Source organism: Chelonia mydas, chromosome 7 (assembly GCF_015237465.2).
Source record: "Chelonia mydas isolate rCheMyd1 chromosome 7, rCheMyd1.pri.v2, whole genome shotgun sequence".
Lineage (NCBI taxonomy): Eukaryota > Metazoa > Chordata > Testudines > Cheloniidae > Chelonia > Chelonia mydas.
In genome coordinates this window covers 29549326-29575965 of record NC_057853.1, presented here as the reverse complement: position 1 = coordinate 29575965, position 26640 = coordinate 29549326, and the positions used below count along the sequence as shown (strand labels likewise).

At 56.9% G+C, this 26640-nt stretch overlaps 3 protein-coding genes across 10 annotated transcripts; 2 read left to right on the top strand and 1 right to left on the bottom strand.

The window, feature by feature from the left end:
• The first annotated feature begins 1075 nt into the window (after nucleotides 1-1075).
• Nucleotides 1076-7572, top strand: AP5B1 (adaptor related protein complex 5 subunit beta 1). 3 transcript variants are annotated; one of them, XM_037905286.2, is made up of 3 exons: nucleotides 1076-1236; nucleotides 2094-2268; nucleotides 4523-7572. In XM_037905286.2, exons 2-3 carry the CDS (start codon nucleotides 2116-2118, stop codon nucleotides 7121-7123), a joined length of 2754 nt encoding a protein of 917 aa, XP_037761214.1. In that variant the 5' UTR covers nucleotides 1076-1236; nucleotides 2094-2115; the 3' UTR covers nucleotides 7124-7572. The 3 variants fall into 3 exon arrangements, with proteins under 3 accessions (XP_037761214.1, XP_043408418.1, XP_043408419.1); XM_043552483.1 differs by lacking the exon at nucleotides 1076-1236 and adding an exon at nucleotides 1245-1650; XM_043552484.1 differs by lacking the exon at nucleotides 1076-1236 and adding an exon at nucleotides 1245-1953.
• Nucleotides 7573-8205: 633 nt separating this feature from the next.
• On the top strand, nucleotides 8206-23991 carry RNASEH2C (ribonuclease H2 subunit C). Of its 5 annotated transcripts, none has more exons than XM_043552490.1 (5): nucleotides 8206-8354; nucleotides 8812-8999; nucleotides 9285-9397; nucleotides 9732-9851; nucleotides 22386-23991. In XM_043552490.1, exons 1-5 carry the CDS (start codon nucleotides 8209-8211, stop codon nucleotides 22392-22394), a joined length of 576 nt encoding a protein of 191 aa, XP_043408425.1. In that variant the 5' UTR covers nucleotides 8206-8208; the 3' UTR covers nucleotides 22395-23991. The 5 variants fall into 5 exon arrangements, with proteins under 5 accessions (XP_043408425.1, XP_043408421.1, XP_043408424.1 ...); XM_043552486.1 differs by having other exon boundaries at nucleotides 23263-23976; XM_043552489.1 differs by lacking the exon at nucleotides 22386-23991 and adding an exon at nucleotides 15243-16732.
• On the bottom strand, nucleotides 12239-24903 carry KAT5 (lysine acetyltransferase 5). Of its 2 annotated transcripts, XM_027818510.3 has the most exons (14): nucleotides 24750-24903; nucleotides 24597-24663; nucleotides 20670-20738; nucleotides 19746-19882; nucleotides 19140-19319; nucleotides 18262-18342; nucleotides 17557-17631; nucleotides 16727-16975; nucleotides 16090-16179; nucleotides 14512-14652; nucleotides 13743-13836; nucleotides 13509-13668; nucleotides 13119-13200; nucleotides 12239-12778 (listed from the first exon to the last, which is right to left on the bottom strand). In XM_027818510.3, the coding sequence occupies exons 1-14, from the start codon at nucleotides 24759-24761 to the stop codon at nucleotides 12644-12646; spliced, it is 1572 nt and encodes a 523-aa protein (XP_027674311.1). In that variant the 5' UTR covers nucleotides 24762-24903; the 3' UTR covers nucleotides 12239-12643. The 2 variants fall into 2 exon arrangements, with proteins under 2 accessions (XP_027674311.1, XP_007056222.1); XM_007056160.4 differs by lacking the exon at nucleotides 19140-19319.
• Between the last annotated feature and the right edge of the window lie 1737 nt (nucleotides 24904-26640).

Below are 26640 nucleotides of genomic sequence, written 5' to 3'. Positions count from 1 at the left end.
AGCTTAGATTTGCACCCCCCTGATATCCCTCCACCCAGTGCCCTGAAACTGAGGAGGATCCTGCACGGATGGGGTGATGTGGGGTGACAGTCCTTGAGGGTGAAAGGAATCCCTGGCTGGATGGGCCCATTGGTCTGGGGGGGCGAGGCGGAGCAGGCAGCGACAGAGAGGAGAGGCGATGCCCCGGTTGTGGGGCGGGCAATGTTGCGGGCCGACGGGCTATACCCAGAGCAGCGAGGCAGGAGGGGCCCGGCAGTGACTAGGCGGAGGAGGATGGGGGGGGTTTAGTGACGTGAGGAGGGGAATGGGGGGGGCAGTAAGGCTAGGGTGACCAGATGTCCCGATTTTATAGGGACAGTCCTGATTTTGGGGTCTTTTTCTTATGTAGGCTCCTATTACCCCCCACCCCTTTTCCCGATTTTTCACATTTGCTGTCTGGTCACCCTAAGTAAGGCAGGGAGGATACCCCAGGAGGAGGGGTCGGGCAGTGACGCGAGGAGGGGAATGGGGGGGACGTAGTGACGAGGGGGGGCAGTAAAGCAAAAGGATACCGCAGGGGAGGGGCCAGGCAGTGACGCGGGGAGGGGGATACCGGGTGGGGGGGGAAGTAGTGACGCGAGGGGCAGTAAGGCGGGGGATACCGCGGGGGAGGGGCGGGGCAGTGACGCGAGGAGGGGGGTACTGGGGGGACGTAGAGACGCGGGGGGCAGCAAGGTGGGGGGATACCGCAGGGGAGGGCCGGGCAGTGACGCGGAGAGGGGGATACCGGGTGGGGGGGACTTAGTGACGCGGGGAGGGCAGTAAGGCGGGGGGATACCGGGGGGCGGGGCCGGGCAGTGACGCGAGGAGGGGGATACTGGGGGGACGTAGAGACGCGGGGGGCAGCAAGGCGGGGGGATACTGCGGGGGATGGGCCGGCCAGTGACGCGGGGAGGGGGGTACCCGGGGGCGGGGCCGGGCAGTGACGCGAGGAGGGGGATACTGGGGGGACGTACAGACGCGGGGGGCAGCAAGGCGGGGGGATACCACGGGGGAGGGGCCGGGCAGTGACGCGGGGAGGGGGGTACCCGGGGGCGGGGCCGGGCAGTGACGCGGGGAGGGGGATACCCGGGGGCGGAGCCGGGCAGTGACGCGGGGACAGGCCGGGGAATACCGCCCGGCCGAGCGGTTCTGGCCCCATCTAGCGGCCGGCGGGGAAGCAGGAAGGGCGGGCCGAGGCGGCTGCTGCGTCGGGCGGTGAGCGGGCCGGGCTGGGGCTCAGGGGGATGCCCCGGGGTTCCCCCGTGCAGGGGGCCGGGTAGGGGGAGCGTCCCCTCCTGGGCCCGGAGTGGGCAGTCCCTGGCCCCCCTTGGGGCCATCTGGGGCTGCCGCACTGCGACACCCCGCGCCCAACACAGCCCGCCAGGAACCCCCACCCCAGCGCCCCCGTTACTCACAATCCCCCCTCCCCGGCTATTGCCCCAACACGCCCCGCTCCCTATCCCCCACAATCCCCTGGGGCCCCGACCCAGCACCGCCATGTTCTCTGTTACCCACACTCCCTTGCGTGGGGCCATCATGGGCCCCTCCCCCATTGCCCACACTCCCCTGCCTGGGGCTCTGGGCCATTGACCCCCCATTCCCTGGAGCCCTGACGGGCACCCAGCAGTGGTCAGTTCTCCAGGATTCTGACTCTTCTGGACACCCTGCCCGCCCCCAGCCCCCGCTTGTTCTTACCCAGAAACCCCAAGGGTCCCTGGCCTCAATCTGTGTGTCCCACGGGGCCCCTCCAGCTGCCCCCTCCCCTTTTCCTGGGATTGCCACTTGCCCCATTTTTTTTGATGCCTCAGTTTCCCCAGGATTAAACTGGGTTAGTAGCAGCCTGGCCCCCAGAGACAGTCCTGATGCTCAGTTCAATAATCCCATAACATACAGGGACCCCTCCCCTGGCACTGAGATGTGGTCACCACTGAGGTAGGGTGTGGGGCCTGCTTATACAAAGATCCCTGTCCAGTGCTGCCGCCTCTCGGGCAGGGCTTGAGTGAGACTGGCAGCTTGTGGCTCTGGTGTGGGACACTCTTTTGCTCTGACTGGCTTTTCTCTCTCCCACCCAGGTGATCCCTCCCAGGGGTTGCCATGGGTGTGCGGAGTGCGGAGAGCTGGGCCCAGCTTATAACATCCTTCCGAGCAGGCCCCACCGCCTTCCTTCTGGCCCATGGGAGTGATGATACCTTCCTGGCTGAGCTGCTTCAGGACCTGAGCAGCGAGAGGATCAGTGAGCAAACCAAGGTATGTGGGGTTGGCAGGGCACCTGGGTTCTGTTCTTGGCTCGGGGAGGGGTGTAATGGGCTAATGCAAGTTTATACAGGGACTGCTGGGTTTTATCTTCAGCTTTGACAGAGGAGTGGAGTGGGGTTTAGTGGTTAAAGCTTTGTGGGACTCCTGGGTTGTCTTTTTGGCTTTGGGAGGTGAGTTGGGTCTAGTACAGAGGTGGGCAAACTATGGCCCATGGGCCACATCAGGCCCGTGGGACCGTCCTGCCCAGCCCTTAAGCTCCCAGCCGGGGAGGCTAGCCCCCGGCCCCTCCCCTGCTGTTCCCCCTCCCCCGCAGCTACGCTGCCATGCGGGCAGGGCTGCACGCTCCTGCAGGGCAGCGAGGCAGCATGTCTGGCTCCAGCCAAGCAGCACAGCTGCCAGACATGCTGCTCTGAGTGGCATGGTAAGAGGGCCTGGGGGTTGGATAAGGGGCAGGGGGTGCCGGGGGGCAGTCAGGGGACAGGGAGCAGGGGGCAGTTGGATGGGGTGGAGGTTCTGGGGGGGGCGGTCAGGGGACAGGGGGGTTGGATAAGTGTGGGAGTCCCGGGGGGCCTGTCAGGGGGCAGGGGTGTGGATAGGGGTGGGGGGGCAGTCAGGGGACGGTGAGCAGTGGGGATTGGATAGGGGGTGGAGTCCCAGGGAGGCGGTTAGGGGCAGGGGTCCTGGGAGGGGGCAGTCAAGGAACAAGGAGCAGAGTGGGTTGGATGGGTTGGGAGTTCTGAGGGGGGCAGTCAGGGGGTGCGAAGTGGGAGGGGGTGGATGGGGGCGGGAGCCAGGCTGTTTGGGGAGGCACAGCCTTCCGTACCCGGCCCTCCATCCAGTTTTGCAACCCCGATGTGGCCCTCGGGTCGAAAAATTTGCCCACCCCTGGTTTAGTATTTAGAGCAGTGGGGCTGGGAGTCATAGAATCATAGAATATCAGGGTTGGAAGGGACCTCAGGAGGTCATCTAGTCCAACCCCCTGCTCAAAGCAGGATCAATCCCCAACTAAATCATCCCAGCCAGGGCTTTGTCAAGCCTGACCGTAAAAACTTCTAAGGAAGGAGATTCCACCACCTCTCTAGGTAACGCATTCCAGTGCTTCACCACGCTCCTAGTGAAAAAGTTTTTCCTAATATCCAACCTAAACCTCCCCCACTGCAACTTGAGACCATTACTCCTTGTTCTATCATCAGCTACCACTGAGAACAGTCTAGATCCATCCTCTTTGGAACCCCCTTTCAGGTAGTTGAAAGCAGCTATCAAATCCCCCCTCATTCTTCTCTTCCGCAGACTAAACAATCCCAGTTCCCTCAGCCTCTCCTCATAAGTCATGCGTTCCAGTCCCCTAATCATTTTTGTTGCTCTCTGCTGGACTTCTTCCAATTTTTCCACATCCTTCTTGTAGTGTGGGGCCCAAAACTGGACACAGTACTCCAGATGAGGCCTCACCAATGTCGAATAGAGGGGAACGATCTTGTCCCTCGATCTGCTGGCAATGTCCCTACATATACATCCCAAAATGCCATTGGCCTTCTTGGCAACAAGGGCACACTGTTGACTCATATCCAGCTTCTCGTCCACTGTAACCCCTAGGTCCTTTTCTGCAGAATTGCTGCCGAGCCATTCGGTCCCTAGTCTGTAGCGGTGCATGGGATTCTTCCGTCCTAAGTGCACTTGTCCTTGTTGAACCTCATCAGATTTCTTTTGGCCCAATCCTCTAATTTGTCTAGGGCCCTCTGTATCCTATCCCTACCCTCCAGCGTATCTACCACTCCTCCCAGTTTAGTGTCATCTGCAAACTTGCTGAAGGTGCAATCCACACCATCCTCCAGATCATTAATGAAGCTATTGAACAAAACCGGCCCCAGGACCGACCCTTGGGGCACTCCGCTTGATACCGGCTGCCAACTAGACATGGAGCCATTGATCACTACCCGTTGAGTCTGACAATCTAGCCAGCCTTCTATCCACCTTATAGTCCATTCATCCAGCCCATACTACTTTAACTTCCTGGCAAGAATACTGTGAGAGACCATGTCAAAAGCTTTGCTAAAGTCAAGGACACCTAGCTTCTATCCCTGGCTCTGGGAAGGACTAGAGCAGGGGCGTGAGAGTCAAGGACTCCTGGATTCCGTTAGTGGCTCTCTCGTTCTATCTCATGGTGGTGCCTCTGTGCATCGCAGCCCACAGTGGCAGCCCCCTGACTGCACTCCTCTCTCTCTCTCTCTCTCTCTCTCTGTTGCAGGTCTCCATGCTGAGCCTTCTGCTGGAGTTCCCCACCCTGTTATGCCCAGACCCCGAGGTGGGCGAGCAGGTGGCTGGCTCTCTCCTGGCTAACTTTGCCCAGCTGCCCCACTCACCCAAGTTGTCCTGGCTGCGGCGCCACCTGCTGGTAGTGGTGGGGACTGTGCTGATCTCCACTGAGGCCTTTAGGGAGGGCTCCCAGGCCTCCCGTGACTACCTCTCTCTGCTGCTGCACCTGGCCTCGGACCTCAATGACCAGCGGCAGGGGCCGGGTGACCGCGGGGTGCGGGCGGCTGCCTGCGAGAGTCTGAGGGAGCTGGAGTGCTGCTACCCTGGCCTGTTCTCCCGGCGGTTGGACTCGCTGCACTCCATGCAGCAGCAGGAGCTCACGCCTGTCCACCAGGGCTATACGCTGCTGTACAGCCTGGCCCTGCGCAACGCCGTGCTGCTGCTGGCCCGCCGGGGAGAGGGGGCCCTCAGTGAATTGTTGGCTGGCAACGAGGGGCTAGCTTGGGAGGCGGTGGGGAACGCCGGGGCAGTCTCTCCAGCCTCCATTGACCGCCTGCTGCTGCTGCCCACCCCGGCCGAGACCAAGGAGCTGAAGTCGGTGCTGTCCCAGTTGCTGGATGGCTCCTATCTGCTGACACCACCTGCCCAGAGCCAGCTTCTGTGGCATCTGGCCCACGTGGTGTGCGTGATCCGCACCCAGTCACCTGCCATCTTCAAGGCGCAGCTGGTGCGGTTGTTTGGCACAGCCCACGTGGCGCTGCTGCACGCCAGCCTACAGCTCAAAGGGCTTTTCACGGACAGCCTCTTCACGGCCGAGGACGAGGCCTTCCTCCTGCGCCGCCTGGTGGGCATGGCCCAGCATCCCTCACTGCCCTCGCCCCTCAAACTCTTCTACCTTGACTGCCTGCTGCACTTCCCCGAGAACCGCCCCCTGGGCTCTGGCTCTGAGGAGGGGCTGCCCGTCCTGCTCACACCCCGCCTGGCCTCCTGCCTCTTCCCCTCCCTCTTCAACGACCCGGGCACCATGCTGGCACGCCTCAACCTCCTGAGCCTGGTGTGCCTGGAAAACCAGGGCCCTGAGGCTGACCAGGGTGTTGGATATATCTTTGAGCATGTCCTGGCACTGGCAGACACCGTGGCAGGCAAAGGTGGGCGTGAGGCCACAGGGCTCTTCTTCCGAGCTGCCTACCTCTTTGCCCGCTACTTTGACTCAAGGCCGCAGCTGATGGCAGAGCTGACGGGCACCCTGGTGAGGCTGTATCGCCAGTGCTGCTCCCTGGCCCCCAACCTCATCAACCTGCTCAATGAGACCCAGGCAGTGCTGGATGACCCAGCCTGGCCCACATCCTTGAGCAAGGCCCTGCAGGAGCTGACTGTGGGCATGCCACTGCTGCCACCCTGGGATCAGGATCTGGGCTGGCACCTCAAGCTGTTGGCCCGGGTGGCAAAGGAGAGTGGGGTCCCGCAGGGCAGCACACTTGGATTTCTGCAGCGCCTGGTGCGGCTGGCAGGTGCAGGACAGCTGGGAGATTGGCACATTGGTCAGGCTTTGCTGAGCGTCTGCCGCAACCTGCTGCAGCACCAGCCTCCACCTGCCATGGGGTGCCAGCTGGCCGAGCTGCTCCAAGATATCTCACTGAGCTACCCGGATGTGGACGTGCAGGATCGGGCCCGCTTCTACTACACGCTCCTGTCGTGCCTGTCCGGGGACAAGCTGGGGGCAGTGCTGGCACCTGGTGGGCGCCTCAAAGCCCGGACTCTCTCCTCCTCTATCATGGCAGACAGTGAGAATTTCACGGCTGCACTCACCGTGCATCCAGCCCCGCAACCCCTGCTGCAGCTGCGGCGCGAGGCCCCAGCCAAGCCCACCCTGGTACCAGCGCCAGCCTCCCAGCCGTGCCCTGCTGATGCTCAGGAGGTGAAGGACTGCTGCCGACGGCTCCTGGAGCTGCATTCTCCAGCTCGGCTCAGCCTGACGTACCGGCTGCTCCACACAGGATCCTCCCCTGAGCGACTCTTCTGCCTCTTGCTGCGTTTCGAGCACTCCGACAACTTCTATGAGCCAGTGCCTGATGTGTGTGTGCCCTGCCTCTCCACCACCCACCCGTCACCCCTCCTCACACTCCACCTGCAGCCCCGCTGCCCCTACCCCACCAAGCTGGCAGTGAGCGCCTTGTACACCACGCAAACTGGCCTCACCTACTGCAGCCAGCTAGAACCACTGCAGGTGGCCTTTCCGGACATCTTCTTGCCTCTGGCACTGCCCATGAATTGGGACTGTGAGAGCCGGTGCCACCTCTTTGACACCCTCTGGTCCTCCCTGTGCCCAGATGGGTCAGGTGACTGCGCCGAGAGCCTCTTTTGCTGGCCCACTACCCAACAGCCCTTGGGTGTCCTGGTGCAGGCTCACTTTGCCAGCTACCTGGTGGCAGAGGATCCGGGCACCTACAAGATTGCCATAGCCCTGCCACCCCACTACCATGTGCTGCTGCAGGCACAGACAACCCAGGGGGCAGCGCGCGTCACCATTCGCACTGACAACTGGAAGGTGCTCCCCCACCTGAGTGCCTATCTGCGGAAGGTGGTGGAGTGACAGAGCCTGAAATAGGGATTGAGGGCATCCCCCAGCAAGGGGTCTCTGTGAGTGGGAGTAAAGGGGACATGTCTCCAGCCACCTGGGGGCGGATTTGAGAGTGGGAATAGGAGCACACATCTCCGGTCCCTTGAGGGGCCAATATCTGAGTGGGACTGGGAGCCTGAAATGTAAATTTCTGAAGTTCTGTACAAATGCCTTTTGCAAGTAAAATTTGCAGTGAAATGAACAACTTAGTGCATGTGGGGAGGGGTGCATTGGGGTGGGGACAGGGGTGGTGCATTGGGAGCTCTGGGGGCAGATGCAATGGGGTGGAGCTGGAGGAGTGTGCAGGTGGTGCTATGCATCTGTGGGAGTGCAATGAGGTGGTGCTGTGTGCCCGAGCTCCTGTACTGCTCCCAGCTAATGGGGAGTCTCCAACACTGGTGCTGCTTTGAGCAGCTGAGCTATAGTGCTGAAAGGACAGTTGGGATGCATTTCCCCCCTCACACGCTGGAGGACTCCATGCCTGCCCTGTGGGCCCGATGCTGAAAGGAGGGTTTGGTTTCTGAGGCCTGTTCGGCCCCTGGCTGCTCTGCTGGTACAGGGGTTGGTGAGCAAGGACTGGCCCTAGGTGTTTTGTCACCCAGGGTGGAAAAGGTTTTCCGTGCCCCATGCCTGGCTCTGGTGCCCCCAAATGAGGTAAGTTGGTGCCCAGGCTGGCCTGCCCCCTGAAGCCTGGCTCTCCTGGGTCGTGCCTGTGGGGGGATGTGCAGGGAGGGGGACCCTGCTTTGCTGGGAATGCAACTCGCAATGCAATCAGCTGTCCCCATGGCAACTGCTGAGCAGGCTCTGAATTAGGGATGTTCCCCCCAGGTACAGCAGCCCCCCTGCACGGCTCCCTCCAGCGGGCAACCCAGTGTCCTATCCCTGCCCCCGAGCCAGCTAGGCCCTGCTCTCCCGGGGGAGCATGTGGGTCAGCGGGGGGAGGGAGGCGCTCCTGAGGCTGCTTCTCCATCTGCCAGCATGATCGGAGGGAGGGGTTTCGCTCAAGTTGGGAACTACCGTCCCCATCATGCACCAGGGGCGGGACTGCCACTCCCATCATGCATCGCGGGGGAGGCTTACCTCCTGCGGAATGCGCTGGCCTCAGAACTACACCCCCCAGCATGCACCGGGATAGGCGTGCGGCGCGCTGTGACGGGATTCCCGTCGGCGTGATCCCGTTCTCGGGCTGCGCGCGGGACGCTCGGTGAGGGCGGCAGGTGAGCGGGGCTCTAGGCTGGGCGAGCCGGCGGAAGTGGACACGCCCCCACACTCCTGCCCCGTCCCGGGGAGGGTCCTGCCCACGTGGGGATGCGGATTCCTGATGAGGCTCCTCCCCTGGCCCCCAGAACCACCCCCCCTCCCCGCCAAGGGACGAGGCGCCCTGGTCAGGAGCTGCCCCAACCCCCCCCCCCCCCGCCAAGGGACGAGGCGCCCTGGTCAGGAGCTGCCACCCCCAACCCCCCCGCCAAGGGACGAGGCGCCCTGGTCAGGAGCTGCCCCAACACCCCCCCCCCCACGCAAGGGACGAGGCGCCCTGGTCAGGAGCTGCCCCCCCTCCCCCTCGCCAAGGGATGAGGCGCCCTGGTCAGGAACGGTCCCCGCAACCCTCCCCTGCCCGCTGTCCGAGCTGTGCTGGCTCCTCTCACTGTCTCTCCCGCCAGGCCCCAGCTGAGCAGTGCCTGCCTCTGGAGCAAGATGTCTGAGAGCAGCAGCCCCGTTCGGCTGGACCTGAGCTCCCTGCGGGAGGCGCCCCAAGATGTCCTACACCTGCTGCCTTGCGAGGTGGAGCACAATGGCAGCGCCCCTGTGGACAGATACTTCACCCCAGCCATCCGCCAGGGCTCGCAGGGTTGGTGACTCCCTCCATACTTGCCAGGGGATGCTGTGCTGCAGGGAGCAGGATGAGGGCTCCCTAGGGGGGTCGTGCCCCTTACAGTCAGTGCTGACCTCAGGAGGTGCTGTGCTGTTGCAGGGATGGGGTGAGGGCTCCATAACGGGTGCTCTCCCCTCAGTCAGCATAGACCCCAGTACCCCTGCATGGAACCTGGCTTGCTGTGCCCATTTCTCAGTCGAGTGCATCCCCTGGCCAGATCCCCCTGTCTCCCCAGCTCAGTGTCAGTCTCTCTCCCCGCAGAGAAATCTGTATCCTTCCGTGGCAGGAGCCTCAAGGGGCAGGAGGTGATGGTGCCCCAAGGTTATGTGGGGCTGGTTCTGAAGGAGGATCAAAGGCCCTGCACAGAGGAGGAGGTGAGCCCTGTGGCGGTGTGTTGGGTGGATAGGGGAGAAGTAGCCCTGGGATGCTAGCAGCTGCCTAGGGGAAGGCTATGGGGCTGGACCCTTGGCCTTGCCTTGGGCTGGAATCCAGCAGGAGGGGGCACTGGTAGCTTCTGGGGACACATTATGCCCCCTTTGGGGCTGGGTGGGAGGGGTGGTGTTACCCCTTTGGGGACAAAGCCATCAGAGAGGGGAACAGTGTAGTGTTAACCTTCACGCTAAAGGGAGGTGTGTTTGGAGCTGGCTGGGGGCCCCCTTAGTCCCACTGCTTGTGTCCCTCCCTGACTCTCAGCCTCCCGTGCTGCAGGAGCGGACAGTGCGGCTGAAATCAACCTTTGGGGCGCTAACTGTGTGGAACCTGGAGCGGGCTCCAAGTGCGGATGATGGGTTGCTCCTGGCTCTGAGCTGGCCAGGGATCGCCGAGGCTGTAAGTACTGGTGTGCTGCTCTCCTGTCTGTTCCCCCCCTCCTAGAATGGTAAGAGGGGCTGGTGTTGCTGCCGCAGCAACTACAAAGGGGTGGAGGGGGGCTAGATCCCCCCCATCCCACAAAGACTTACACTAGCTTTGCGTTTGGTCCATTATAGCAATGAACAGGTATGTTCTCAACCCTGTCCCATCCAATTATCAGGCTGCTTCTGTGGTTCACCCAGTATCCCTTGAGTTGCTAGGGATGAGGCAATCATTACATCCCATAATACCCCTGCATTCACCTACACACACTGCTAGTGAAGGGGGGCTGGCTGTGTGTATGGGTGTGCAGCAATGGGGCCTGGTAAATGCCATAATGATTGTTCCCTCAGAGTGAGTCAAATACTCTGGGATGAAATAATTATAGCCCATGATATATACCCTCCGTGGATATCCAGGCATGCCCCTTCCCCATAATATATCCCTGGTACCCCAGCAGCTGTGAGTAGGGGGAATGCCTCCAGGCCTAGCAGGGGGCAGAATGGTGAGGCTGTCTTGGCCTGCCAGGAGTGGCTGGGTGTTCTTGGGCCTTGACTAGGTAAATGGAAGATGCTGTCCAAAGTATTCTGCCCAGCCTGGTGGGCACTATCCTCTTGCAGAGGAATGTGCAAAGGCAAAGTAATTACAGTGCAGGACTGGGGCTCACAACTTCTGCCCTTGGGCAAGTCCTTGCCCCCACCTGTGCCTCAGTTTCCCCTCCACTCTGTTGATTTAGACAGCGCTTCATAAAGCAAGGAGTCTCATGGGGCGTTTGTGAAATGCTTGGCCCAACAGAAGCCCCAGTCTCAGCTGGGGGGAGCAGTGTAGTGCCTGGTACAATGGGGGACCTCCCCACTTTGTCAGGGCCTCTAGGCAGTACTGTGCTACACCTAACAGCAGCAGCTGTTTCTGCACTTCTGTCCCTTCAGGGCTGGAAGCCCATGGTTGCAGGGGGGCAGGTGACTTTTGACAGGTCACCTCTCTCATTGCAGATCCACGCACCAGTGTTGAAGAAGGAACAGTGAGCCCATAATGGAGGCAGTGGTCCCAGGACTGCTAGCCACTGGCTGCCTCTGGGGTCTGCACAGGGGAGTGTTTTGGCCCCACCACCCTGCGCGGTGGCTCCATGCTAAGAATACATGGATCTCACAGAGATGCCTGCTTGGTCCGAGTCATGATTCCAGAGCTCACTGAGCCAGCACCTGGAAACGGGTGGGACAACATCTCCCCTGGTCCATGGCTGGCTGGCTGCCCTCTGTGCTGGAGAATGGGGAGGGGAGGGCTGAGCGCTATGGGCCTTATGCTGAAAACACTGATCCCTCAGGTCCCTGGGACAGGCAGCTTCAACATCTGGCAGAGGGCAAAACTGAGGCATGCTGAAGCCTGGCCCAAGTCACAGCAGCTGAGTGGGATAGAACCCAGGTGTCCTGACTCCCAGCCACTCTTCAAACTACTTGGCCATGATTCTCTCTAGATGTCTCATGCTACCCAGGAAGGACTCTAATGCAGAAGCCAGGGCTCCTGGTTCTCTTCCCCCTTGTCCCTGCTGTGCCTCCATTTTCCCCTCTGAATGAGGCAGGGAAGAGTGCTAGCACATTCAAAAGACCCTGGCAGGACTGAGCAGCTAGAGGCAGTACAGGGCAGCAGGGTTGTGCTTGCAGCCTCTTCTCTCTTCCTCTCTCTCCAGGCTGTCACAAGTTTTGGCACAATGCGTGTCCCCACCCAGAACCATTCTTGCCAAGGGAATATTCAGCATTGTTACTTTATGGGGGGAGCACCCTGTTAGCAAGGCCTAACTCCGCTGTGTGGCTGCTGTTTGCAGGTGGGCCTGTTGCCAGACCTGTAGCGGGACGGTGGGGCAAGGCTAGTCAGGCCCAGAGGCTTGTCCGAAGTAGTGGGATGGGGATCAGCACCATGAGTCTGCCAGACAGCTGGGGGGGAGAGCAGAGTTTAGTGCTCAGCCCTAAGTGTCTTGGCCCAATGGCAATCAGCCCATCACCTGTCCATTGCTCATTGCAGTCCCTGGCACTGGTTCCAGATCCTGCTGTAATTGCTGCTCCCAGGGAGAGAGAAATGTGCTACCAGGGCAGAGGGAGAGCATAGCAGCTTTGAGATCCTAAACTTGTGTTTGGCCACAGCTTCAGCCAGCCTGCATCCTTCCAGGGTTCGGGCGTGTTCATTGCACAGGGAGTGCAGCAGCTGGCTCTGGGGTAACACATAGCAGCCACTGCTGGCACTAGTGGAAGAAGTGACTGCCCCCTGGAAGTCAAGGCCTGATGCTGCTCAGGGTCCTGCACAGCTCTGGGGAGGATAATGCAGCCTGAGCACCCCTCATCCTTTTCTAGCTGATTAAAAATGATCAATCATTTTAGTTCCAGGATCTTTATCAAAAAATCAGTTCGAGTGACAGAAACGCAGATGCCAGCCAGCTTCCAGGTCCCAGGGCCACCCATTCCCAGTCGTTGGGCTCCTCGGTCATAGCCCACACTGTACAGGATGGCCTGGCAAGATGTAAGTCCTACATACAAATGGGGCCCTCACCCTGGCACTGAGTCAAGGAGAGCAGCATGGGGGCCTCTGCCCCTTCCCATGGGGGTCGAGCCACGACCGGAGCCTAGCCCTGTGGTAGAGCACACGATCACCCTTGGAGATGCTGTTGCCCAGTCTGTCCCGGCTCTGGGATAAGCTCCCAAGAGCTGCACATTAGCTGGATGGCTGTGAGGCCCCATGCCAGGGCCATGGGGGAGTGGGTGGCAGACAGGCCCTGCCTCTCACCACTTGCCCCTCTTGCTCCAGTCCTTGGGGGTGAAGTGCAGACATTTGGAATCAATGCGCAGGATCCGCTTCAGCATCGCCCGCTCATGCCCATCCACTATGTCCTCCGAGAGTGTCAGGATGTATTGGCCCTTTAAGGGAGACAACAGGGGCCCAGGTCAGCGATGGGGTTCAAGAGAAATGTCTTGTCAGGGTTCCTGAGAAAAGTAGTGAAGGGACCTGAGCCAACCTAGCTGCTTGTCTCCACTGATGTGTTTCGGTCCCAGGGGGCAGCCCAATCAGCACCCCCTGTCTCCCAGAGCCAGGGACAGACCCCATGAGTCCTGCCTCCCAACCCCCTTTAATTCAGCTACCCTAATGCCTTGGTATCTCTCCATGCTAGTGGCATATACAAGGAAGCCACTTGCCCCTCTTGGGTACTGCTAGGAATCTCACTGCCTGCTTCCAGAGCATTCCTCCCAGGGTGGATACCTTGTAGTAATTGATGAGGTTCAGGTACTGCAGTGTGGAGATCACATCCTCCTTCTTGATGCTGGTGATCTCGCTGATTTCGCTGAAAGGGAATGGGAGACATGAGAGGGTGGAAGGCAGTGGCCTGGGGGGTCACTGGCGCGCAGGGGGGTGGGGTGGGAAGAGAGGCTACGGGAGCCAGCAGCACTTTCCCTGTGTGCCCTGAGGCCATTCTGTTTGCGACCAGCCCTGGAATCACAGTCGAGGAAATGATTTTGAAGCAGCCCTCTGTGAAGTGTTAACTCTGACTCTGAATGACAGCTGGGTCTGTTCTCCGTCACTGATTATTGGTGCAGAATCCTCTGCTCTAGGATTGAGGGTGGAGTTTGGGATTGTGGGCAGGGCACTCACTTGATGGTGATCTGTGGGCGCTCCCCGTTCTCAGACTTCAGGTTCATGAGGATCTCCAGGATGGTCTGGGACCAGTAGCTGCGGTAGGAGAGGAGCCCGAGGTCTGAGAGTGGCTTCTCTGGTGTCCCCGTCTTCCCTTCTACCTTGGAGAGCTCATAGCCTGGCGGGGGGAGGAGACGGGGTGAGGGAGATGGAGATCTGGGGAGGGAGCTGGGATGGGAAGGTGCCACTTACTGAATTCGATGAGCAGCTTGCCATAGCCTCGCCTCTGGTACGGGGGCAAGGTCAGGATGCAGGCCACATTGTAGTCTTCCGTGGACTCCTTCTCCTACGGCAAACAGCAAAGGATTCACACCTCAGCCAGTAGCTGCAGATTGCTTTGATGCTGGGTGTTCCAGTGACTCCTCTGCCATCAAGACTGCCACAGATCCCCATGCCTTGTACCATGAGTTCTGACCCCATCCACTGCAGCCCCTACATTAATTCCTGCTCATGCCCCCTTCCACAAATCCTGACCCTGGCCAGAGATTCCTGCTCACACACCCTCCCACAGATTCTCTCACAGCCACTGTGGCCCCCTGGCACAGACTGGGGCCATGACCACATTCGTCTGGGCCTTCAATCCCCACCTATGGCCATGGCCGCACCAGTCCCCTCCTCCACCACAGCCACAAATTCCCATCCATGGTCACAGTGGCCCCTCATTCCAGATATGAACAGCAGCCCACAGACAGAGCCCGGTCAATGGGGAAGTGGCTGTGACAAGGCACAGTGATTCCCTGACCAACGGCTAGTGTCTCAGATACTCCCAACTTCTATGACTCTTCAGGCATCCCCCATTGGGAGGTTCTGATCCCATCAGGCAGCGGGGCCAGCCCATGGGATTCCTATCATACCACAGTGACCCGCTCTGACTGGCCAGAGAACAGTGGGAGAGCAAGGGCTGTGACAGGAGCAGGGATGGAGGGTTCCACCCGGGAAGCACTGGGCAGTGCCCCCTCACCTTGGAGAAATAGCCCACGATGTGGAAGCCCTTGCAGTCATACTCCGTCATGACATAGAAGAGGAAGGGGTCAGTGTCATAGTACAGGGTCTTGTGGTCCAGGAAGCACTTAGCCAGCAGGCAGAGGTTCTGTGAGTAGCTCTGCAGGGACGGCAGAAGCCAGAAGCATTAACATCCCCACTCTACTGCCAGGATGTGTGTGTGTGTCAGCTCGCTTCAGGGGGCTGCTGGGGAGGGCCCCAGCTCTAGTCACCAGCCCCCTGGCCCAATGGGGATCTGCTCAGACCTTCTTCAGCCCGCTTCATCAGAGTGGCTCAGGCCACGGTATTAAAGCCGCATGTTGCCCAGGACACTGTCATAAGCAAACTGGAGAAATGTCTCAGTCAGTGTTTCTCAACCTTTTTGATACCAGGGACCAGCTTGCAGCCTTCCTGAGCTGTGTCGGAGATCTCAAGGACCAGCTTTGGTCTAGATAAAGTTACTTTATGGTGGGCGCACAACTAGTTAAAAGACCGTATTCAAGTGCATCCGATGAAGTGAGCTGTAGCTCACGAAAGCTTATGCTCAAATAAATTTGTTCGTCTCTAAGATGCCCCAAGTCCTCCTGTTCTTTTTACTCAAGGGGTAGTTATCAATGGTTCACTGTCAAACTGGGAGAGCAAAGCTAGGGGGATGCCATAGGCATCAGTCCTGAGTCCCGTACTATTCAATATTGTCATTAATGACTTTAGATATTGGAGTGGAAACCCTGCTTATAAAATCTGCAGATGACACCAAGCTGGGAGAGGTGGCAAGCGCTTTGGAGGACAGGCTTCGAATTCAGAATGATCTTGATAAATTGGGAGAATTCGTCTGAAATCAACAAAACGAATTTCAATAAAGACAGGTGCAAAGTACAGCACTTAGAGGCAGTCCTGCTGAAAAGAATCGGGGGTTGATATGAGTCAACAGTGTGATGCAGCTGCAGAAAGGGCTAATATTTGGGGCTGTATTAACAGGAGTGTTGGAGGTGAGATGTGGGAGGTCCCATTCTATTCGGCACTGGTGAGGTCTCAGCTGGAGAACTGTGTCCAGGTTTGGATGCTACACTTCTAGTTAAGTTTTAGAATTGGTTTCCAAGGGACGTTGTAAAATCCCAGTCACTGGAGGTTTTAAAGGTTGTGAGACAAACACCTGTCAGGGATGGTCTAGGTTTATTGGTCCCGTCTTAGCACAGGGGCTGCGCTAGATGACCTCTTGAGGCCTCTTCCAGCCCAACATTTCTAAGATTCTATGGAGGAGGAGGAGGGTGCGACAGAATCCCATATAGGGGAAACTGAGGCATAGACGGGAAGGAACTTCCCCGAGGTTACCGAGAGAGGCATCAGTTGGGCTGGGAATGAATCCAGGAGTCCTGACTCCCAGCTCCTCTCTGTTGTAGCCACTAGAACCCATTCCCACAGCCAGACATCCCTGTCCCACACCCAGGTTCCCACACCCTGGAATCAGGCAGTCTCCTAAGGGTGAAAGGTGGAACAGAGCACCCCACCCCAGCCGTGCCCTAGTGAGGGGACCTCCTGCCCCAGACCTGCCCCTTGCCTTGTTCTTGCGCCCATCGATCTCAAAGAAGGAGATGGTGCCTTTGCGGTAGATTTCATTCCCAGGCGGGTGCCGCAGGTCGCACTTGGTCTGTGGGAGAGAGAATCCCATGGGAGCAGTCAGACCCTGCAGCTTGCACACAAGCCAGCTCGACTGCAGAATGACACCAATGACTGGGGGCCAGAGGGGCTGAGTTCCAAGGGAAGAGGGAAAGAACTGGATGCATCTAGCAGAGTGCAGGGGAGCAGCTAACAGGCTACTTGGAGCCAAAGGGTAAACCCCCCAAAGATCGAGTATGCCTCTTCCTCTCCTTCCAGCTGGTAGAACTAGGATTAGAGAATTATACAGCTACAGGGACTCCTCACCCCGCACTGAGATGCAATTCCTCTGGGGTGGGGCAAGGGGGCTGTTTATACAGGGGCCTGTTTATACAGGTGCCTGGTGCCAAGTGGGGCCAGAGTCAACACCAACTTGGAGGGAAATGCTGCCCCTACTGAGTCACCCACCCTGCTCCCTGCAGGCCAGAGCCCCTAATGCCATGCTAGGGAACACACTCAGGGACAGAAGCCCTGGGATCATGGAGTCACGGCTGTGCCTGGCGGGGGCCATGCAGGGGCACGGGAAGGGTGATACGTACTAGGTGCCTCTGCAGGCACTTGAGGCTCTTGACGTATTTGAGGCAGAACTCGCAGAGGTACAGCACAGGCAGGGTGGTGAGCTCCTGTGGGTAGGGTGAGAAGTACCAGGGCTTCAGGCGGTGCCGGCCCAGCTCGATGCACTCTATGTTCTTCATGCGTGTGATGATGTCGTCGTGGCTGCGGTCCGACACAAGGCTTCCTGTCATGCGAGGGGCCGAGGGGATGCCGTCAGAGCTGTCCTGGGAGTCCTGCAGGCAGCACAGAGGCAGGGTCAGGAGCTGCTGGACATGCCCTCCTAACCCCTCCTCTCTAGCCCCCCCGCCACTCAGTCTCAAATCAGGCCTCCTGTGCTCTTCCCAAGGGCCTCCAGAACCCAAGGCTGGCTGCTGATGGTATATGCGCTGTGGCACAGAAAGGAATCCTGGCTTCTCTCCCAGATCCTGCAGGGCTTCCAGGTCTGAGAGAATGGGCCTGGGAGATCCCCCACCCCACTTCTCCCCACCCAGCACAACCAACCCTGATGGTGCTGCAGCCCTTGCCTTGGGCAGGCTATGATTTCACCCATACTGGGGCTCAGGGCTGCTTCTTGAGCCAGCAGCATCTCCCCCAGGGAAAGGGGCAGGAGCTAGCAGAGCGCTGGGGAGATACAGGTCCGGTCAGCAGCTGCTCCAAATCCTGGAGGGACCCCATTGATCACCCATGGAGTGGATCCCTGCCCGATGCCCTGGGAACTTGAGAGAGCTCCTCCACTGCTGGCTATGGCTGGTGGCTTCCTTGGCTGGGGGAAGCTAACACCCCATCCCTCCATTCAAGTCAGGGCAGAGTTTACCTCATCTGTGCCCAGGCAGTTGGACTTCCTCTTCCTGCCAGGCTGGGCAGCCACGGCTCTCCTGGCTGAGCCGTTCTGGAAGAGAAGGTGAGAGGGGTGTTATGTGCAGGCCATGGGCAGGAGGAGGGAGCATCCATTTCCTGGCAGCAGCACAGGGAGGGGCTCTGCCTCCCATCGTCACCTGACCAGCAGGATGGAGCTAGGAACAAGGCAGTTTTAAAGCAATCCGACATCACAAGGCAGGCCCTGGCCCCACCTAGAGCCAAGGTGTCAGGGCTGGAACATGGGGACCCATCAGAACTTCCCCCAGCAGGCAGGCAGGTGTCATCTCCACTGGGGCTGAATCCTTTCTGCTCCCCACAGAGCGCCTTGCTGAGTCCACTAAGCAGTGGGGCTGGAAGTTAATGCCCCTTGGAGTTGCCCAGGGCAGCTGTATTTGGAGGGATTGGCTCAAGCTCTCTGCAGACTCAGGCATTGCTGTATTGGTTGCATTTGGGTTACATTTTCTCCCCAAGCATGAGAGTGAGAAGCTGTGATTTTGCCCTGATCACATGACTGCAGGAGCTCAGGCCCTGGTCTCAGGGTAATAGTGCCTGGGCCTATACCCAGCCCTGGGCAGGAAGGAGCAAGGGACAGTGCCCAGAGCTCTTCCTGTGATGGAAATACCCCCCCTCCTGCACATCCTATCAACCCCTCTGCTCTTACCTGGGGGAACACAGAGGCTTGAGTGGTCTCTGTGGAAGCAGGGACGGGGGTTGCTGGGGAAACCACCTCCACCTTCCGTTTCTGAAACAGACCCAAAAAATGGTTCATCCACATGGGATGTTGCAAAGCTTCACAGTCCTCCGCCCCTGCACAGCATTCCCCACGGGCGCAGCTTCTCATCTGCAGATGTACGGGCATCACAGTGTCTTGTAATCTAAAAAAAACTTTCTAGGCCGTTTATACGGGGATCCTTCACCCAGCACTGACTTGCAGCTGCCTCTGGGGTGGGGCACAGGGCTGTTTATACAGAGATCCCTGGCCTGGCGCTGAGAGACCTCCCGCTCTGGGGTGGGATCTGAGGGCTGTTTAACAGCACACAACAGTGCTGCATGACAGCGTAGAGCAGGAGGATAAGAATCTCTTTTCCAGCTAAAACTGCATGAAGTTCTAGGGAGGCAGAAAGTAATCATCCAAGCTCTGATTTGGCTAGGACACCGTGGTTCACCCCAAGACTCTGAGGGAAGGGTTGAGAGATTTTTAATGACCAAGAGTGGTTCCTTATCTGCATCATTTGATTGAGGTCTCACTGCACCCTTTAGCTTCACACTAACTGTGAGGGAAGAGCACCCCCTATTGAGCCCCCACTCCCCACACTAGCATCATGATATGAAGGACAGTGAGCTCTGTGTGGCTCTGGGTGTGGGGAGAATGCCCCCTAATGAATCCCCAGCACCATGCCTTGGGGGCCTCCCATGCAAGTCCAGACCCAGCCCGACCCCGGCCAGCTTGTGTGACCTTGCGCGATCCCAGCCTGTGGCCATGCCCAGACCATGCTGAGGACACGAGGTGGGGGAGGTATCCCCAGCACCAGTGCGTACCGTTGTCCGATGGTTCGGCTGGACACAGGAGCTGGAGGAGAGGGGTTGGTCAGGCTCCCCGGGAACAGCCTCCCTCTCCTTGGGTAGGTTAAAGCGGAGCGTTATCTGCACTGGGATGGGCAGGGTCTTACCGCTGGCTGGAGTTGAGGCAGGTTGTAGAGACAGATCCAAGGTCTTCCTCTGAGTAGGGATGAAGATGGTGGGGGGGAGTTACCAACACACCCATTGGGGGAGAGGATGCATTGCTGGTCAGGTGAGGGGGGCATGGCGCCATTGTCCCAGCTCGCATGGGCCAGGCAGCGAGAGGAATATGTGGGTCCAGAGAGATGTGGGCCCTGCTCTTGGGATAAGGAGTACTCTAGCATCCCTGCCTTGGAGACCTGTGTTTGCAACCCCTAAGTCAGGATCAGGTGGAGGGAGCCGGCCTGAGCCATCAGGGAGAACACTCTTCTGGGTAAGCATCCACATCTCCCCATCCCTCCCTGCAATCCCAAGACCCTCCAACCATCTTGATCCCCAGGCCAGCACTCTCATCCCAGACTGCCCCCTATAGCATCCCCAAAGCAGCACTAGCATCCTCCCTGGCCTGTGGCTAGCTCCTCTTACCACTTCCCGCTCTGGGGAGCTGGGTCGGGAGCCAGGCAGCCCATTCTTGGTGGGAGTCTTGGCTTCCTTCTTGGGGAACTGGATCTTCTTCAGGTCCAGCCGGTCATGGGTCACCCATTCGTCCAGACGCTTGTTAACTGCGGTGGTGGGGAGACCAGGTTAGTGGTGCTCTCTGTTAGGGTGATGGGAGAGGAGGAAAGAGGCCCCTGCAGACAGCCAGTCCCAGGCAGAAAAGTGGTGCTAAGACTGCCCAAGGCTGGAGAGGGATGGATGAGCTGCGGAGGGGAAGGCAATGCCTCATACTGGTGAGCAGCACCACCCTCTGGCCAGTTGGACAGTTGAACCCAAAACATTTACCTCCATCAGTCTCGGCTCCAGAAGCAGGAGTCCTGGCTTCCTCATGTGAGTGAGGTGTATGATGAGAGGGGAAAGGTCTTCAGGCGGGAAAGCAACATGCCCAAGAACTTGGGACATTCATAACTATGGCCAATATACGTAACGCCCCCACCTGTGTGTGTGTGTGTGCAACAGGGGACCCCCCCAAACAGGACAAACAGCACAGTGCCCCCTGGGCAGTGGGGTCAGCTCTGCTTCTGAAGTAAGCGCACCACCTACTGGGTCCCCGACCCCACTTGCCACAGTACTCTGATGGGAAACCTCAAAGGATCCAGAGTTCCTTGAGCTGGATCAGAGCCAGCACCCCCTAGAGGGGAAAGGCCCAGTGTCCCACTCCCCCTCCGAGCCAGCCAGTCCCCACAGTATAAGGCCAGATTTGAGACAACATCCACGAGAGGGGAAAAACCCCGTATCCAATTCCCCAGAATCCAGAGGAACTCCCTATTTTTATTCATGTTCTGGACCAGCCTGTGTCAGTAATTTCCTAGTCTGATTCCCAATCAGCCAAGGGCCAGCCAGTTTACTCACAGTCAATGTAATGCACGTAGAAAAGCTTCCGGCCACTGATGTCCTTAACACTGAGGATTTCAGCCAGAGCTGCAGGGGGAGAAGGAAATAGCATTTCAGAGGAAATTTCCACTCAGAGCAGAGATGCAAGAAACCCTCCCTTGTAATGTTTATACACCACAGGGATCCAGCGCTAGGAACAGAATGCACAGAGTGGCTGCTTGACACCAGAAATGGGCAGGGGGAAACATAGTGACAACAGGCTGCATGAAGTTAGGTGCTGCAATGGGAGGGTTGTGCCCAAATCTCTTTCCCCCCCCCCACATCCCTGCTTCTCCCTCTCCCCTCCCGGAGCTGAGAAAAGAACACAGGTGGCCTGGCCCCTAGTTTTCTACTCCCTTTCCGCATCCGGGCTCTGGAAACGAGAAGTCCTGACTCCCAGCCCTCAGCTCTAACCACTAGACCCAACTGCCTCCATATAAATACCACCCCAACAATGAGTGGTGAAGGCAGCATATTTTAGACAGAGACTGACAATTTTTCGAAATTGCCATATTTTGATAAGATCTGAGTTTGTGACACTGTTTCCCACGAAACACTTCAGCTGTGACGCTGCGCTCTATAACATGCTAGAGGACTCAATGGAAAGTGCTGGGCATTGCGGGATCAGGGGCAATCTCCCAAATATTGTTTTCTTTCAAAACACTTTTAGAAGGGTTTTTTTTCCTAACCCCATGTTGATGCTTATAAGGGTTTTTTCCAGCAATGAAGAATTTGACTATGGAGTGTTAAGAGTGAAACTGCATTGAGCTGTCAAATGCACACAATGAACAATCTGGGTAAAAAGAAAAATATGTATATTAGTTTGATTCAATTTCTTCAGTTCTAGTCATCTTGGGCATTACTTTTAACTACTATAGGTCCAAAAGGCGCAAGGTCACACAGCTAAGAGTGCAGGTCAACTGTTTAAGATGGGTACTGTACTGTGGAAAGCAGCAACTCTGAAAAGGACATAGGTTCATGGTAGATAACCAGCTGAATATGAGCTTCCAGTGTGATGCTGTAGCTAAAAGGGTGAATGTAATTCTTGGATGGATAAGCAGAAGTATCTCAAGCAGGAGTTACGATGGACTATAGACAGAGGTAATAGCATTACTGGATACTGTGTCCCATTCGGATGGCCACACTTCAAAAAGGAACCTGAAAAATTGGAAAGAGAGCTAAAAGAATGATTTGAGGTCTGGAAGACTTGCCTGACAGTGAGTGCAATCTATGTCGCTTATTCAGGAGAAAGTTAAAAGGTGACTGGACCATGCTACATGAGGAGAAGATTTTTGACAGCAGAGGGCTCATTAATGTAGCAGATAAAGTTCGAAGGTGATCCAACAGCTGGAAGCTGGATATTCAGGCTAGAAATGAGCCTTTAAAATCAAGATTAGACATCTCTTTCTAAAAGCTGCACTCTAGCTCGACCACCAGATCTGGGCTGGATGCAGGAATGGCTGTGATGGATTCTCTGGCTTGGGTGATGCTGGTGTTCAGAATGGATGGCCAGTCCTCTCTGGCCTTGGAATCCATGATCACTGCGTTCAGGTTTGGTCACCCCAGCTCAACAAGGATGTAGCAGAATTTGAGGGGGGTTCAGAGATAGGTGAGCAATAGGCACCTGCGGGGGGTGGGTGGGGGGGAACTCTCCTGGGAAGAGAGATGAAATGACTGGGATTGTTTGTCTTACAGAGGAGATGAAGAAAATGTTACATGATAAAACTCCATAAAAGAATGACTTGGTCGAGAATGGGGATGGGAACCTCTGTTCTCCATGTCTCATAGCACAAGAGCAATGGGAATTTCAGAGAAACTTCAAAACTGATCAAAAGACATTCTTTTTCATGTAATACACCATCAGCCTCTGGAACTCATTGACACTTGACACAGCTGAGTGCAGGATCCCAAAAGAGACTGGGGGTTTATAAGGATAATGAGACTATCCAGGGTCAACAGGAAAAAAAGAACAGGAGTTTTGGAATCCTCCCATCCTCTAAATATTGGGGGAATCCACCGTGTATCAGGTTATTCCATTGCGAAGTAAGAGATTTTACACCTATGCTCGTGGAATTGTTTAAGTGGGAAGGCTGTGAAGAGTATAAAATAAAAATACCCTCTGCAAGTTAGTTACATATTTAGGGCAATGCCCCACATGATTCTATTGAATGTAGCAGGATAAATTGTCGCAGAACGTGGGAGGGTGATAATATAGACATATGAGAGGTTATCATGTTAATACAGGAGTGTGTCTGGAAAAACACATGCTGTTTGGATTTCACTGGAATAAGACATTTTTCATGCTAGAGCTTGGTTTTGTCCCAACTCTGGCAGCATTTCACTACAGCCAATATTTTCTGTTTCTATGTCATTCATTATAAATCATAATTAATACACAAATGGTGTGATTAATTATATATTAATAAAAGAGTGCCCTGGGAGTCAGAACTCCTGAGCTCTATTCCTAGTGCTGTGAGGGGAGTGAAGAGTAATCTTTAGAGGAGAAGGGGCTTTGTACTGCCGTCCATAACTGTAGCATTGAAGGCATGGAACTTATTGGTTCTCTTGACAGCTCTGGGAGGGGAGTATGGACTTCAAAAATCTCTGAACCTACTGGAAAGAGCAGAGGAGTAGGAGTCAAGACTCGAAGATTCTGTTCCTAGTTCTGCCATTTGACATGTGACTATGGACAAGTTTCGTTCCCTCCCTGTGCCTCAATTTCTCCATCTATAAAATGAGAATACTAGTGACCTGCCTGGGATTGAGGCTTCATGGAACTTTGAGATCTCTGGATGGGATGTACAAGGCATTACTATCTACACCTTTTTTATTATTCACTGTTTGTATCATGATAGGGCCTAGATTAATTACAGATCAGGGGCCCATTGTGCCAGACAACAGCCAGACCCTTATCAGTATCAGGGCTTCTCCCCACGGTGCCAGGCACTGCAAAATGAGAGACAATCCCTGCTGGAAAGAGCTCACAGTCCAAGGATATGATGAGAGGTAACAAGCAACTGGGGAAAAAGGTGCACAAGGAATCATCTGTGTTTGTAATTACCAAGTACCACTGAGAGGCCAGCGCATCCCTGCAGCACATGTCCTCAATACAGTTCTACAGTTACATGAGATCATTCTGATTCTGGGGCAGTACCCTGAGTATTACTTCCAACTTATCTGTATGTGTGTGTGTATATATCTCTCTCTTCTTACTATATGTTCCATTCTATGCATCTGATGAAGTGGGCTGTAGCCCTCGAAAGCTTGTGCTCTAATAAATTTGTTAGTCTCTAATGTGCCACAAGTACGCCTATTCTTTCTGGGTATTACCCAGTGTCTCTCTCGCCCAGTGTGTGACTAGCCCCTGCCTTCAAATGCTGCCCTGGGGTCCTCGATCATAACCTGAAGAGGAGGTGGTTATCACACACACTTAGGGCACCCCATATCCTATTCAGGAGATGGGCAGGTAGGTCCAAAATGACTGGCCTACATTTCCCTGCCCAGGGAGCCTAAAACTCAGACCTGGAGGATGCCAAGGACTTGAGATGACCAACCACCCCCACAGTCTGGGTTCAAGGGCTCTCCAAGAAAGAGGGGCCCAGCTCCACATGCTTACTGCCCCATTGCACTCCCTGTTCCATCTTCCATAAATATCCCAACCTTAACCCTTCTTGCAAATAGGGCCCCCCCATTGGCCCATCTCCCCCTCCACCCCATCTCTTCATTGGCCCCAACCTTATAGCCTCCTTAAGACCCTTCCTTCCCACAGGGAGCACCACAGCCCTACATGTCCCACCTCCACCTCCTCTCCTCTCCAGATAGCCCCCATCCTACTCATATACCCTCTAGCCCCACCCCTCCCCCTTAGGCCACACCCCCTTCCAATTGGCCCCGCCCCTCACTTACGCCATTCATCTTCGTTGTCCTGGTTGCGACGCAACACGGGCAGGCGGCAGCCTTCGGTCACCTCCCCCTGCGGGCGGGATGCAAAACGGTTAGCGGGGACTCCCAGGAATCCGCCCCTATCCTGCCGGACCCCACCCTCCAGACCCCACTCACCACCTCCGCCATCTTGGATGCTCGCCGGGGAGCGGGGCCTTCTCTTCCGTTCCCCGCGCCGGGACACTTCCGGGAACTCGTAGGAGCCCTTCCGGTCTGTCATAGCTACTTCCGGCCCACTCAATATCAGCTTCGGTAGCGTCCGGTCCCGCCTTGGCCCTGCTCAGAGTTACTTCCGGGAGCATGAGGAACCCCTTCCGGTCCCGGCCAGGCCCCACTGCGGGGCTGTTCTTGGCGCCCGCCTGGCTCGGAGAGACAATCTGCGGAACCGGGGTTAGGGAGCGAGGTGTAAATGGCGGCAGCGGGGGTTTGACCCAGCACCGGGGCAGCGAGCTGGGCGCATGGGAGGAAGTCATGTGACGCGGCCTGAGGCGCGTTTAGTCTCATGTGACACAGCACGAGGCCAGTTGAGGGCTCGGCAGCGTGTGTCGAGGGGTCCCCGAGTTTCGGCTCCGCTCCCTCAACCCTGGGATAGGGGGAGCCGCGTGAAACGTGCCCCTGGAGCCCCCGAGCCCGGCACAGCAGCCAGCCAGCCTGGGCCCACAGCGACCGGGCTTGGAGCCCCAGGGACTCGTCTCCGGGGCTGGGAGCCAGGGATCAGGAGTTGAAGCGGCTTCCATTGTTTGCTGCTAATATTTCCACCCACTTCCCAGCCCTCTAGCTAGGGGAGTGACTAGCATCCTTTCTATTGGAAGGTAGGAAGCTAGGGGCACTTAAAGTGAAGCTAGGCCTAGAGCCCATCTCTCTAGTGCCTCCATAGCACTCGCTGTGCCACCACTTGCCTTGCCTCAGTTTCCCCAGGGAATCTTTAATCCCTTTTCTGGGGGCTTTCCAGGTCTGTCTTTTAATCACCCTTTTATCAGGAGTTCAGCCTTAGAGAGGCTGTTGAGAGGCAATCTTTTCTCTCAGCATGCCCAGGATGAGGGCCCCATTCAGCAAAGTGCTGTACAAACATAGAACCTACCTCACTATCTATAAATCAAGAAATGACAGATGGATACGCCAGACAGGAGCAATGAGACAATCCTGGTCTGCATGCTGGGCAGTGGGTTCACAACACCAACAACCTAAACGTCATGCTTTTTGTAGGCATTGTGACATAGTGGGGCTTTTCCCTTGTTATGTTGTATGTGAGCCTATGTGAGTCTTACTGTTTTGCATGAATGCTGTGTGTGCCTCAGTTTCCCTGTGTATTGCACCAATGTCCAGGTGGTGGGAATAAGGGTGTGTGACTTTGACAGGGGCCTCTCCAGCTGCCTGCATGGATGCTATGGCCACCCCTTCATAACTTGAGACCTAGGAGGGGGATGCGACCAGGTGACTCTTGGCCCGGGAAGTGAGACAAAGGCCGGAGGAGGAACAACAGGCAGGGCAGGGGCCAGGCAACTGGAAGCTAGTCAGTCGTGGCTGGCTTGGGGCACAGGGGGAGGGCTAGAGCCCTGGCTCTGGGATCCCCTCCCCCGCAAGATGGACTTGGCTGAAAGTCACTGATATCTATGCTAACAAATTCTGTCTTACACTGTGTTCCTGTCGACTAATAAACCTTCTGTTTTACCGGCTGGCCGAGAGTCACATCTGACTGCAGAGTTGGGGTGCAGGGCCCTCTGGCTTCCCCAGGAACCCCACTTGGGTGGACTTGTTGCGCCAAACGCACGGTATGGAAGGGGATGCTGAATGCTCCAAGGTCAGACCCAGGCAGGTCAGAGCTGTCTAAGCTTTTTACCATGGTGACAATATGCTCGGAGAGAGGAGGCATCATAGGGAGTAGTTCCAGAGCTTCACCCCGGTGACTCCGTGACAGGCATCCCAACAAAGGATAGTTTGAAGGAGGACAATGAGATGGCTCTGCGGGTATTTACAGCGAGCTCCTCACAAACATGAGTGATAGCAT

What these genes read in the sequence shown, in the direction of transcription:
- AP5B1 (XM_037905286.2), top strand. Translation starts at nt 2,116, where the DNA reads ATGGGTGTGCGGAGTGCGGAGAGCTGGGCCCAGCTTATAACATCCTTC. An exon ending in GGATCAGTGAGCAAACCAAG is followed by an intron (nt 2,269 to 4,522) that starts GTATGTGGGGTT and finishes TCTCTGTTGCAG; the next exon opens with GTCTCCATGCTGAGCCTTCT.
- RNASEH2C (XM_043552486.1), top strand. Translation starts at nt 8,209, where the DNA reads ATGCATCGCGGGGGAGGCTTACCTCCTGCGGAATGCGCTGGCCTCAGA. An exon ending in GGCTGCGCGCGGGACGCTCG is followed by an intron (nt 8,355 to 8,811) that starts GTGAGGGCGGCA and finishes CTCTCCCGCCAG; the next exon opens with GCCCCAGCTGAGCAGTGCCT. An exon ending in GGCCAGGGATCGCCGAGGCT is followed by an intron (nt 9,852 to 23,262) that starts GTAAGTACTGGT and finishes TTCTCTTGACAG; the next exon opens with CTCTGGGAGGGGAGTATGGA.
- KAT5 (XM_027818510.3), bottom strand. An exon ending in GGACAACGAAGATGAATGGC is followed by an intron (nt 20,739 to 24,596) that starts GTAAGTGAGGGG and finishes CTCCCCCTGCAG; the next exon opens with CTCTGGCTGAAATCCTCAGT. An exon ending in TCGATGGGCGCAAGAACAAG is followed by an intron (nt 14,653 to 16,089) that starts GCAAGGGGCAGG and finishes CCGTCCCTGCAG; the next exon opens with AGCTACTCACAGAACCTCTG.